At 36.3% G+C, this 13,536-nt stretch overlaps 2 protein-coding genes across 23 annotated transcripts in view; one reads left to right on the top strand and one right to left on the bottom strand.

Moving 5' to 3' along the window:
- RUNX2 (RUNX family transcription factor 2) overlaps positions 1 to 13,536 on the bottom strand; it is a 252,820-nt gene that overhangs the window by 206,177 nt on the left and 33,107 nt on the right. The window lies entirely within an intron of this gene.
- Positions 8,017 to 13,536, top strand: part of SUPT3H (SPT3 homolog, SAGA and STAGA complex component) — a 257,371-nt gene continuing 251,851 nt past the window's right edge. For 8 of the 14 annotated variants that reach the window (XM_026683726.2, XM_026683727.2, XM_087949190.1 and 5 more), the window contains exons 1-2: positions 8,017 to 8,094; positions 12,246 to 12,346. In XM_026683726.2, coding sequence (XP_026539511.1) covers positions 12,246 to 12,346 — 101 coding nt within the window. In that variant the 5' untranslated portion in view covers positions 8,017 to 8,094. Of the gene's footprint in view, positions 8,296 to 9,452; positions 9,544 to 12,245; positions 12,347 to 13,536 lie in introns of those variants that run through there. The other 6 variants (XM_087949182.1, XM_087949184.1, XM_087949189.1 and 3 more) reach the window with 3 other exon arrangements.

The raw sequence follows: 13,536 nt of genomic DNA, 5'->3' as shown, positions 1-13,536 counted from the left end.
CTCACAGAATCTGTCCTGGGATCATTGATAGTTTATCATTTGTGTGTTCCTCAGATACATCTGAATCTATCATTAATTTTGTTTCTTTCCTGGTAGAATTCAAGTTGTGAACATATTGCCCTTGAAATTAAAGGAAGCCCCTTTTTATTACAGTTTAAAAAGACTAAAATTTATTTGTTTACATAGGTCTTTACATTGTTTTAAATTTAACTATTTTAAATGTAGTATTTTTAATATTTAGTATTTAATATTACATATTATTTGATGGCTTTAACAATGTTACTGTATAATATTTGTTTTGACTGCATTTCTGTGAACTATCCTGAAGCTACTAAGAGTTTTGGTGCCATACAGATAGCTGAAATAAATAAAATAGAGAATAGTGACATTGTGGTATAGAATTGTATCACAGGAAATGATAAAATTTTAAATATAAAATTCAGATAGTATTTGAGCTGAAGGTTTTCAATCAATGGCTTCTTATTTCAGTAGTATCTAGTTAGTCCTAGCAATGTTAAATTATGACTCCAAGAATAAATTGTAATACATATTACGTATTTATTTCTTTTAAATGGATTCTATTTTCAATAAACAACATTTAAATTTTTCTGTTATTTGTATATTTTTGTAAAATTTGATTGCTAATATTTGTGTATGAACATGCATGTATTACTTTTAATACATGTATTAATAGCATTTATATTATAGTATTTCACTCTAAAGTTATTTTTAAAAATTCCTTTTACTGAAAGAATGATACAATCAGGATTACTTGGTATTGCAAGATATTCTTTATCTTACAAATACATTGTATAGATACTGTATAGATAAAAATAGTTTGATTTCATAATGTTCCAGATCACTTTTTTATTGACTCTGACTTGGGTGATCAGAAACTATAATTTCTAACTAAGATATCTCAGCAAACTCTAATAAAACTAAAAAATAGTCTCCATCAAATTGGACTTGATACCTGATGATCCTATCTTAGAGCTGGGCCAGGATTACAGATAATAGTGAACCATTCAGTGATATAAAAATCCAAAATGATTGTGAATGGAATGAATAGTTGATCAATAACAACTGTCAAGTTTTCCTTGAGGCAAAGAAACTTCATTTCACATATAATCACGAAAGGGCCTATAAAGCACTATAAAGCGGTGTATAAGTCTAAGTGCTATTGCTATTATAATAAATTATAATGTTATTAATGCCCTTATATAAATTGAAGTTATCACCTGCATACTATGTACAGGTACTGTTTTGGTCACTATATTTGGAAAAAAAATATTAGAGTCAGAATAAGGGCAGAGGAGCAAGCCAAAATATTCAAAGGAATTGAAACATTTTACTAGAGAAGGCTAGAACACTTTCTATTCTTTTGTAAGACAGAAGAAAGGCAACTAAGGGGGAAGATAATGGTGGAGTAGAAAACTGTGCATGTGTAGAGATAATGGACACTCTCAAAAGTCTAGGAATAGGAATCATCCAATAGCCAATACCCTATTCAAGACCCAAGGCAAAAGCTGAACAAGCATGCAGTTTACAATTTGTAGATATCGTATGCAATATTAACATAATTATAATTACATATCTAAATGCCATTTTATCTTTACCAGTTTCTTTTAAGCCCACATTTGCATTTCTTTGGTTTTCAAAATCATGACAGTATTTCATCCACATGTTGCAAATACTCCTGTATTTTGCAAATTCCTGGGAGACTATTTTTGTTCTTGGAAAGATCTTATCATCTTTCCTGAAGCAGGACTTTCTCAATTATATTAAGTATAAAATTATTCAACAATGCCCTACAGGTTACTGAATATAGTCCACAATGATAGTGATATTTTGAGTTTTCACCCAAGTGTCTCAGGCTTGAAGGAGATAGAAGGGGGATCTTTTGTCAATTTATGAAGGACAGTCCTATTTCAGAATATAGAAATCAAGAATTCTGAAATGAAGCTATTTTCAATTTACTGTCCAAGATGTAGCCTAAAGGGATGTTGTCAAAAGGACAGTTGATCAAAAGAGCACCACCAGCATGGTTTAGGATGAGAGTTAAAATATTACAGTTTTGCCAGTGATGACAATGCAGAAGATTTTATCTTCCCTAATTATCCTCAAATAATAAACATTATACTATATGACAAAACTCTGTGAACCCTAAGATTGGAAAAGGAAGCAAGAAAAGAACTTTTGATCCTGAATATTATTAGATGTATTGTCTGTGTGACATTAAAGGTTTACCATTTTTTTTATTTTAGTAAAAAATATTATTGAAAATAATAAGTATTAAGGCGAACATGAAATGAAGAACATTTGGGACAAATGACATTTCCAGTGATAGGCATCATTACTTAGGAATTTTATCAGACTGATTGCAAAAGGTAAGACCACACACATATGTATTGATAAGCCTTTTAAAGCTTCTGCGAGCACACATTTCAAAAGGTAATGCATTTGTGGAATTTAGGGAATGTTCATTTCCTGATTTTGGTTAATGACTTTTTAAAATACCGCACAGATTAATTTTCATGCATATGTTTCATATTCTCAATGTAAAAGTGCGCATGAAATCTCTTGCTAAATAGAATTAGTACATTTTTTCCCCGTGCATTTTGAAGGTTCAGATTTTAACATCAGATACCTTGAAAGAAAAATGACTCATGGAACTCATTAAAATAGGCTGTATTTGCTGAGGCCAAGGGGGCAAGGAGATCAGTCACAAAAAGCAACAGTGAGGTACAAGTTTTGTCCTCTTTCTTTGTGCATTGCATATACATGGCTGAAAGGGGTAGATCTTTCAATATTGGCATTGTCATTTTGAGAAAAATGGCAAGATCCTGAAGATGCAGCCCATCCCCTGGTGAAGATTGAGATCCATTTCTAAGTCTGTCTTTAGGTTACATTTCTATGCAAGTCGGAACTTGTACTTGCAAACAGACTGTCTATTACTAAAAATGGCAAATGGCACTGTTCTTCCTTGAGCTAATGAACTACTGAAAACAGGATGTATTTTAAAAATGCACAGCTTTAGCAGTTAATAAAACCATTGCATGGCTTGAATGGTTTGTCAGCTAGAAGGAGAAAGCTGTCCACCATTTTTAGTAATAGGCAACCTGTTTGTAAGTATGAGTGGTCCATAAATTGGACATCGTTAATCTGGGGGAACTGCCTGGACTGATAGGCTAACAGTCTTTTAAGGTAGACCAGGCAGGACATGAATGTTAGAATTCTATTTTACTGATATTCAGGCAGTCCTCTTTTAACAATCATTTGTACAAGGACTGTTCAAACTTACACTGGCATTGACTAAGTACGTATGACTGGTCCTGTATATAGGTCAATTGCAGTGTCTCTGTAGTCACATGGTGCCTGCCTCACAATTACAACATTGCAGCATCCCTCAGTTATTGTCCTTTGTGATCTTTTATACTGGCTTCCTACAGGCAAAGTCAATAGGAAAACTGGCAAGAATTCACAAATAGCAACCACATGATAATCTCTCTTAATGACCCATGGAGACTTGACTAATGATGGCAACTGAAAATGCTGGAATGTTTGTTGCTTCAGAGGCACAGTCATGTGACTTCAGCTTTTATTACTTCCAGTCCCAATTACCATTATGTGAGGACTACTTGTAGACTAAAATAATAGAATTTTGAAAGTGTAACAATGTTTTCCCTTCCTTCTTGATCTGAATTTCTTTTCTCCCACATTTAAAACACGTTTTTGTACCTGTGGCGACATTGTTTATCCAAGGTCATATCTGTGGCTCTCCCAATAAGCAAGCTGTTTCAGAGCATTCAGAGATACAAACATAGCAGTTTTTGTAGCTCCTTAAAACAGCCATGCCTTTCCTAAGATTTCATGACTGTCCTTTGCAAAATATCTTGAGGAAAAAAATGTTTGGTTTAAGGGGCTGCAGAGAGTTGGCATATTTGCACCTATTTGCTAAAATACACCTTTTTTGCCTTTAAATTAAGCTATGGCATAGTCATAGTATTTGCATAAAAATAGAAAGCAAAAGAATATAAGGTTTCCAGGCAGAATATTATCAATGACCTAAGTATTAGTTTTATGTATATTCTGGGACAAGAAGGCCTATCCCTTCAATGTATCAAAGGTAATAGGTTCAACCTTTATGAGCACAGAAAGAATCTCTTAGTCAAGGCTTAAGCCACTACTGGATAAAAAGTCTGTACTGAATCATAAGATACAGCACTCAGTAATAGTTATAGGATACTAAATAAACAATCAACATAAATCATACTAGGACACTAAATAAAAGAATTAATATAAAGCATAAGATACAAGCAACAAAGTTATAGTCATAAGAAGATAAGATTAGGGTTAGGGTTGTTGGTTGTTGGTGTATCTGAGAAGAAAATGTTGACATTTTCTCTTTCTCTGAGAAGAAAATAGTTGACAGTGGTTTCATCTCTAACTTATAGTAAAACACATTCAGGTCATCATTTGGTTGTTTGATTCCCTTCAGCATGGAAAGGCGGTTTGGTGTAACCAATGATATTTTTAAGAATTTCCCACATATTTGCTGGTTTATTTGTTGAGAGCTGATTCCTCAGCTTCTCAGAGTAGCTTTTTTTTGCTGCTCTGATCTCCCTTGTTAATACATTTCTGGACTGATTGTACAGCATTCTATTTCCTTTCCTGTAGGCTTCCTCTTTGGCATGATGTAGCTGCTTGAGTTTAGCTTGTTGAACCAAGGCTTGCTGTTATTGTCTATTCACAGGTTTACGTTTGGCACACATAGGTCTTCACAAAAACTAATATATGATGTTACAATATCTGTGAGTTCATCCAAGTCTGCAGAGGTATCTTTGAAAACGTTCCAATCTGTGCAACCAAGGCAAGCCTGTAGCTTTAACTTTGCCTCCTCAATCCAAGATTTCACTGATTTCATTGTTGGTTTTATGGTTTTAAGTCTTTGTCTATGAACAGGTACAAGGTAAATCATACAATGAACAGTGTCCCACAGCTGCTTATGGTAAAGGCCGATAAGCATATTTTAATACTGTGCAGCAGTGGTCTAAAGTATTCTTGCCTCTAGTAAGACAGTTGACATACTAAAAGTATCTTGGTATAATGTCTCTAAATCCACATCATAGAATTTCATTAGTGGAGTTACATTTTTGTACTATCAGTTGTTGATATAAAAGTGGAGTAAAATAATGCAGTAATAGTATAAAGGCATTGTGTCAATATATATTTAAGCATTACTGCATAACAAATAATGAACATTTGTTTTTATTAATGTTATTTGCAAACTATGAGTTTCCTTGATGATTTCTTTTACTCTGACTTTGAACATCAGGAACCTAGAACAGCAATCCAACCCTTAATAAAGGAGCAAGAAGAAGCAGAATCATTGCAGAAAATTATTAAATATCCACTGATAAGCGTAGCACAGGGGTGTCAAATTTGATTTCTTTGAGGGCCAGATCAGCATTGTAGTTCTCCACAGGCGGGCGGGGGGTGGGGGGAAGGCAGGACAAACACCTCCTGCAATACTCTGCTGGCCAAAACAGGGCACAGGGGGGATGTTCAGCCCCCAGTGCCCCATTTTCAGGCTGGATGGCCTCCTGCAGCACTTTGCTGGCATAATGGGCCACGCGCGGGCCGCAATACCTTTTATAGCATTACTATATTCTTTTACTCCACTTTTATATTAACAACTGCAAAAATGTAACTCCACTAATGAAATTCTGTGATGAGGACTTACATTAATTATCAATTGCAAACCATTTTATCCTTTCCGAGAGTTTTTCTCATTCATACTATTTGCATATTGTATATTCCTCCACAAGCTTGCATAAACAATGCATTACAAACTCTGGCTGACCAGATTATGTGGGCTGAAGAGAGATACCCAGACTCACTCCTTATTGTGTTAGGAGATTTCAACAGTGCTAATTTAAGCCAAGAGCTACCAAGATACTTTCAGTATGTCAACTGTCTTACTAGAGGCAAGAATACTTCAGACCACTGCTGCACAACATTAAGATGTTTATTGGCCTTTACCATGAGTAGCTGTGGGACACTGTTCATTGTATGATTTACCTTGTACCTGTTCATAGACAAAAGCACGCGGTCCCCCATGCCCCGTTTTGGCTGGCAAAGTGCTGCAAGCCATCCAGACTAAAAACACTCCCCCCATTTTGGCTGCTAGAGGCAACTTGGGCTATTTCTAGGCGGCCCTGTGGGCCAGATTCAGCCCACCAGCCTTGAGTCTGACACCCCTGGTGTACCATATAAGTAGCTAGGATATTATTTATGACTGTGCAGTTCAAAAATGATTCTCCATTGAAGTGCTTCAGACCTTGCATGAGGAGAGGATTTATTTGCTATTGATTAAAATAGCTTTTTTGAGGTTTTCATCAGATTAATTCTTAAAGCAGACAAAACTTTTTTTTTTTTACAAAAGTCTAAGAAGAAGAGGCTACTTTAATGAAAAAGAAATAATCTGCTGACACAAGGTCTAAGTTCTAAAAAAATTCAAAGCATTTATAGTCCAAACAACTTAAGTTTAAAAAGTTTTTTTTAAATAAAAAAAGGTTTAATTTTAATATGGTAAATTTTTTAAAGAAGTGAATTGGACAGAAATGCAACTCTTTCCTAGGATGAGTTTTATTACTATCATATGTCTATTTGATGTTACTTCCAAGCTGACAAAGTTCGTATAAATTAATATTCTCAACTTTGAACAAAAGCATTATTATAACCACATAAATTGTGGATACGTAAAGTACCTCTGCCAAACGTCATTCTATTTAAACATAACGCTGTTAACATTATTCCCTGTAAACATGGATTTATAAACCTGTTTGGGCTAGGAAGTTAATCAGGATTTGGCCTTGGTAATAATGAAAAATCACTTTTAAATTTTTGCCAAAGAAACTGCAGCACAGAAATATGTCTACAAAGTCATTCGGAAAAATTAACTGGAATGCAGTAGTACTAAAAGCAGTGTAGCACTTATGTTCTGTATCAAACTAGCATGGATTCATATGAACTTTTTAGAAGTTTATTTTCATAAATATGATTTTGTTAAGTATAGAGAAGATTAAATTCTAGACGCCATCAAATTTAGATTAACTCTAGTTTCAAAATGCTATTTTGAATTGGAGTTGAAACTATGAGGTGTCCAAAACTACATATTAAATTGCTGAGTGTGCTAACTTTCATATAGAGAGCTATGAATAAAACTTTATATGCAATGTTTTATTTCCCTTTGAAGTATATTTTGTGAACAGACTTCAGAAGAATCCCCAAAATATCATATAGATTTAACTAGAACTTTATAATTATAATAGTGTTAATAAAATATTATCTTCATCTAACTGTTCAAGTATAAAGCATGTTGAAATAATCTTATTCCATCTGAACATCTGAATTCACTTTGCAGGATATGGCATGCAGCTGCATTTAGATTCAAAGCAAGAGCAACTGCAGTACATTGACCCATTGAATATTACAGTAGGTTTTGAGTTTCACGTTAGTCGGATTTATTGGAGAAAATTGATTTGAGTGCTTCTGCTTTTGCCAGAGTTTTTTAATGTTCGGAAGAAAGGAAATAAGACATGCATAGGATGTGACTTTGATGTGCAACAAGTTAATTATCTAAACCGTCTAACAAATCTTGGCTGGGGGAAGTAATTATTTTTAACGGTACAGGGTGGTCTGATGAAATGTTTTCTGCATCTCAATAAAACACTTCATATTCTTCGCAGTTTGGGAATGAAACTTCCCACACTCGGGCCACGTTATCTTGGCAAGTAATGAAAACTTGGACCAAAACGGAAGCGAAATTTCCCCTGCTTTGTTGTAGTACACGAACTCCCCTTGGTTTTGGGCAATAATGAAGTCGCTGGTCAACGAAATACAAAAGCGTGTTCAGGGAAAAGCCGAGACGAATTTCCTTCTCAACCGAAAGCGCGCCTCCTGGCGTGGCCAGTTTGTCGGCCTGGTCCACGAATCAGAGGCGACGCGTCTTTCGCCGCGACTCGCGCAGGAAGCGCCGCCATGGCTCTTCCCGGCCGCTGAGACGCCGCTTCTGCCGAAAGGGCTGCTCAGGTACAGTGAGGGGAGCCTCGGCCCGCCCAGGCGGCCGCGTGCGCGGAGGAGAGGATATAACGGAGCCCCCCCGCCAAGGGGAAAGTCCCGAAGGGGCCCGCGCTTCCTTTCGGAACAAGACAGAGCCAATCCTGTTCTGGCCGGACCCTTTTAGATTGAGAAACGCCGGGATAGCGGAGTCCCTGGTTTATAAACGAAAAGGTGGAATTAAATGCCGAATAAGCATGCATGACAGTGAACATGTGGCTCTCCTGGGCCGGGAAAGGTCACGTGCAGGCCGCGGGTCTGTGCCAATTTGCTAACCAGCTTGCTGGCTTGGAATAGCGGGTGGAAAGCGTCTGTCCTGCCGCCCACCGTCCTCGGCTTTGCCGCGCCGCTGGCTCAGGCGGCCACGTGGGACTTATGGGTGGCGGCGTCTTCTTGCTTACAGCCTCCCAACTGGGGTAGCGGTGGCTTCTGTATTTCAACTACTCTTTTTTTCTGTTCTCGGCCCCCAAAATGGAGCTGAGAAACGCCAGCATTTCCAAAAAGCAAACCTAAAGACTGAAAGGGAGGGCTTTTCTTCTCGAGACAGAAAGAAATCTTAAAATTTGCCTTCTTACTGAAACAGGTGAAGCTAATCCTCTCCTGAAGGTTCCATCTGAGGACCGAGAAGGTCAAGATCTCCGAGATAACCCAGCTGTTTTTTATTTTTAAAACAAAGCGTTGAGATAATTCTAGCCCCATTCACAAGGGGCTTGTGCAGTTTCTGACTCGGCCACCCCTCCATCTTATCCTTGCATATTTGGAGAAGTGTGCAGCTGCTTTGTTCCTGCCTTAAATTGAGCGAAGGACTATAGAAGAAAGTTTTCTTTTAATACTGTTTCAGCCTTAGTAGTACTCTACACTAATTCAAGATTAGAGATTTGTATGGGAAATTTGTTTTCCTGTTATTCAGTTCTATGGCAAGTGGTTAAAATGGGTAGAAATCAGCAAAATGAATTTTGGTAGAGAGAATTGAAAGTCCTACACTGGATAGAAAGCATCACAGGCTTGAGTAGAGAATGTACTGTGGGGAAAAATCCATGCTCAGCTGTATGAGCAAAAAAAATGGTTGCCTTGGATTCCAAGATGAATATAAATTAGCATCATGAAGTTCTAAAATGAGAAATGCATACAGATAGTTCTTGAGTTACAACTGTAATATTTTACAACAGTTTTGTGGCAATTCAGTTGCTTAGCACTTTGGTCACTAAGCTGAGGACTATTACCTAGATTGACAAAATGTTTTTGTCAATAATTGTTTTATAGCCCCCTTTGATAATCTGACCAATATCTAAAATATTGCATCCAATTCTGGGCATCATATTTTAGGAAGACAAGAGATAACTGGAGCATAACCGTGAAAAAGCAGACAAGATGATAAGAGGCTTGAAAAGAAAAACATGAAGGAATGCTTGGAGGTGTTTGGTATGTTTAGTCTGGAGAGAAGATGACTGGGGAAACATGATAGAGGTCTTCAAGTGAGCTTTTAAAAGTTGTTCCAGAAGATGGGATAAGAAACAATAGGTGTAAATTACAAGGAAGTTGGTTTTAGTTGAATGTTAGGTTTAATCTTACTCATGGTAAGAATTCAGCAGTGACACAGACTGCTATCAAGAAATGCTGGACTATTCTTTCTGGCGGTATTAGAGATACTGTAGTAGTAAATTTCCAAACTAAATATGGACTTGGATTAGATGATTTTCAAAGTTCTTTCCAACCTTGCAATTTGTGATACCCTGATATTACATGAAAAACAGTTGAATCATCAGCACCTTTAAAGTGGCTGAAGTTTCAAGTTTTACCCTTAATTTGGAATAACTCTTTGGAGAATGTTTGTCTTACCCAGTTTCAACATGGAAAGTGCAGAATGACTTGGAAAAGAGCATTTCTGAGGTGCTATTAATGGAAGTTTGTGTTTGTAGCCTTATACCCGTGTAGTAATATAGATAGCTTTGAATGGCCGGTTAAGCCTCCAAAGTCCAAGGTGTTCATTTTAAAATGATTACCCATCCTCTGAATGAACACCTTGGACTTTGGAGACTTAATTGGCCATTCAAAGCAATCTAGGAAGGGAATTCAAACTTGTTAGGGATGCATTGAGGATAAATTAATGGTGCCATGTCACAGGCATTTAAAATTGAACAAAAATATTGTGGTGAATGCTGACATCTATCAGCCTGGGAAGGGGGATATAGGAATTAGAACCTTTCTTCCTCCCTCCCTCCTTCTTTCCCCCCCCCTCCCTCCCCCCTCTAAAAACCAATGGAGGCAAGGAAAAAAGTGTGTGAAATTGATTGCTATGACGCTTGAAGATGACAGCTTTGAGGAAAAAACCTCAGGATTACCCTTTCTGATTTTATATGGGGGAGGGGGATTATAGATAGATATAGGTAGATATAGATTAAAGATATAGATATATGTATACACATACACATATAAACATACATATACACACACATATAAAGAATATACTTAGAGTAGGATATAATAATTTGAAAATGTATTTTCTGAAACAGTTCAGAGAGACAGAAGTAAATTTATAATGTAGTTGTACTCCTAGATGTTTTCTAAGGAAGCCCCAAATTATAAAGACAATAGTAACAATTTTTTAAAGAGTTCTTATACACACACTGAAAAAATCTATATTCTCATATGAGAATCTGTCTATCTATCTATCTATCTATCTATCTATCTATCTATCTACAGTATCTATCTACAGTATCTACCAATATTCTTATGAAATTTTGGTGATTGATTGATTAATTGAGCCTGAGCTATCCAATGTACTCTTTGATATATCTTGTTACCATGAGGTTTTACTTTTGGATTCAGACGTGCAAATTCTGTAAAGATTTACAGACTGATTTGTAGGATTTTGTTTTACTTTTATTTAGTACTAAGTATAATTTGTTTTTATGAATTCTGTCAAAAAGTGAAAGTAGAAAAACGTGAGGCTGAAAAAAGATTATTGTTTTAAGGGATCCACTCAGTAGCAATACCTCTTCAGGATCAAAAAGAAGAGTGAAAAAATATTATAAGGGACCAAGAAAAGCTCTGTGCTTATTCAAAATGTATAGCAATTCCTTTGAATCATTTTTGAAGATTGCAGAGTCCTAATGTCTGTGTATTTGCCACCAGGCAAATAATGTTTAAATGGTCATCTCTTAAGCTCCACAAATTGATCCCACTGAAAATCCCAATTCAGCTCTGATATCTCATATTGGAAGGACTCAGAAAATTGTTACTGATTAATATTCACTTCAGATATTTGGACTACAAACAATTCAGAATTCCAAAATGCAGAAAAAATGCATTTTATAATATATTTTTGAAGTTAATAATGCATGTATTTACATTTAATACTTAATTGAACATGTTATCTACCCTGTTTCTCCAATAATACGGCCTCCCCCAATAGGAAGTCCCAGCATGTTTTATAGGCATGAAATGAAATTAAGCCCCTCCCCCCAAATTAAGGCCTATATTAAAACATGCGAAATGGGGGGGGAAATGGCGGGGGGGGGGGCTTGCTGTTAGGAAGTACTTTTGTTGCACACCCGGATATGGTGCTGACCCTGATACAAAGTGCCCCACCAATGCTGAGGTCAACATCCAAGCTGTCGTCGCCCGCCCTAAGATGCAAGGGGGGGAATTAAGTCACCCCCAAAAAGATGGCCTAGCCATTTTTTCGGGGCTCAAAAAAAAAATAAAACCCGGCCTTATTATATGAGAAACACGGTAATATTGATGTCAAAAAGGGATAAAAATTTAAGGCCGGTTGAATTATATCAGAATCAGTAATTACTGTACAATGATATAGCTAATATAATTCAACTTACATATTAATATTACATATTAAATATTGACTTCTTTTAGGTTAGCACTAGAAAAAATATTAGATGTTTATGTAGGATGTTGGTCAAAATAAAGCCTGAATTGAAGTCACATTAATATTTATTAGTATGAATTATTTTTGCCTGCCTGTTTGATAAAAATGTGTCCTGAAAATTTTATACATGTTGAAGAAAGTATTGCCAATTTTTGGTTGGAACACAGTTAGATTTGAAGGTTTGTGGGGTTCATTTGCTATATATTTCATGTGTTGTCCTTGTCTGCTATTTACTTAGATGAGCAGTACTGGATCTAGTCCAATGTCAGCTGTTCCATCTAGCTGTGGAAGAGGGACTGGGAGATCAACAAACTTTATTCTAGAATTGCAAAGTATGATGTGAGTATAATTCGGTTTCTACATCTTACAATATTTATGGCCAGGCAATAGTTAAAGAAAGGTTTGATTAATATGTATTAATGATCTGATGTTGTAAAGGGTAAAATGTGTTCCAAGATTGAATAAACTAGTAAGGATGTCCCTTGACTTTGAATGGTAAACAAAGCAATGCATATAAAATGCTATGTATATTTATAATAGCTTTACAATTTTCTACTTTTGTTTATGATTAACAATAAAATAATTGTGACTTCCGGTGGCGCTTCCTTTGTGGACGGACTGAAGACCGCAATTATGCGCGGTTTCTATCCATCCTCTCCCATCGGAGGGCTCCGAATGGGGCCAGAATCACCTTGTTGGTGTGGTGAAGAAGGGGGAGACCGCCAGCTGGGTTGAGAGGAGCTGCATTTCCCCTCCCTGGTTAGGCATACTCCCTCCGAAGATGGGCTGGAGCGGTGATCAAATATGGCACCCTGAAGAAGGGGAGCTAACTTGGATAAAGATTGTGCTGGAGCGGTGAAGAAGAGGACAGTGAAGACTGGGCTAACCAGGTGCAACATTTGGATACAAAGGTACCCCAGAATTAAGATATTAAAGACATTTTTAAGGAAGACAGTAAAAGCAGCGACCAGAGAAAGTGGGAGGGGGGGGAATTGACAGCTGAAAGTGGCTTTGAACTTTGAAAGGATAAACTCGAGGAAGCCAGAAGAAAATACTTGTTTAAATTGGATAAAAATATGATTTTGGCACTAAATAGGCATAACTAAAAGCTGAACTTGAATGTGTCCAAAAACCAAACAACAGTAACTGATAATTGGATTTATTGGTTTTTTGAAATTTAAAAGCCTTGAACAGAAAAGAAAGTGGAAAAAAAAGAGGTGGAATTTGGACATAACAGAGAGCGCCACCTAATGGTAAAGGAGAAATTTTAGTGACTCTTTAAAAAAGAAAAAACACTTAGTTCTTTCAAAAGTGGAACTTGATACAAAATAAGAGAAACTTTGTTACAATAAAATAGAAATCCTAAAAAATGAAAAGTGAAAACACAAAGTATTAAAATAAAATAAAAACGTGAAGAAATTACTCTGGGACTGTTTGGTGATTTTGGCATAAATTTAAACTTATGGATATTGGACTATGATGAATTCGGAAAAAACTTAAAGAGGAATTATTAGAAGCTAATTGTTGGA

This window comes from Notechis scutatus, chromosome 1 (genome assembly GCF_049901735.1).
Source record: "Notechis scutatus isolate UNSWTSFEM ecotype Mainland chromosome 1, rNotScu1.2, whole genome shotgun sequence".
In the NCBI taxonomy this organism is placed as follows: domain Eukaryota; kingdom Metazoa; phylum Chordata; class Lepidosauria; order Squamata; family Elapidae; genus Notechis; species Notechis scutatus.
The sequence above is the reverse complement of the archived record's forward strand: the minus strand, read 5'-3'. Positions and strand labels throughout refer to the sequence as shown.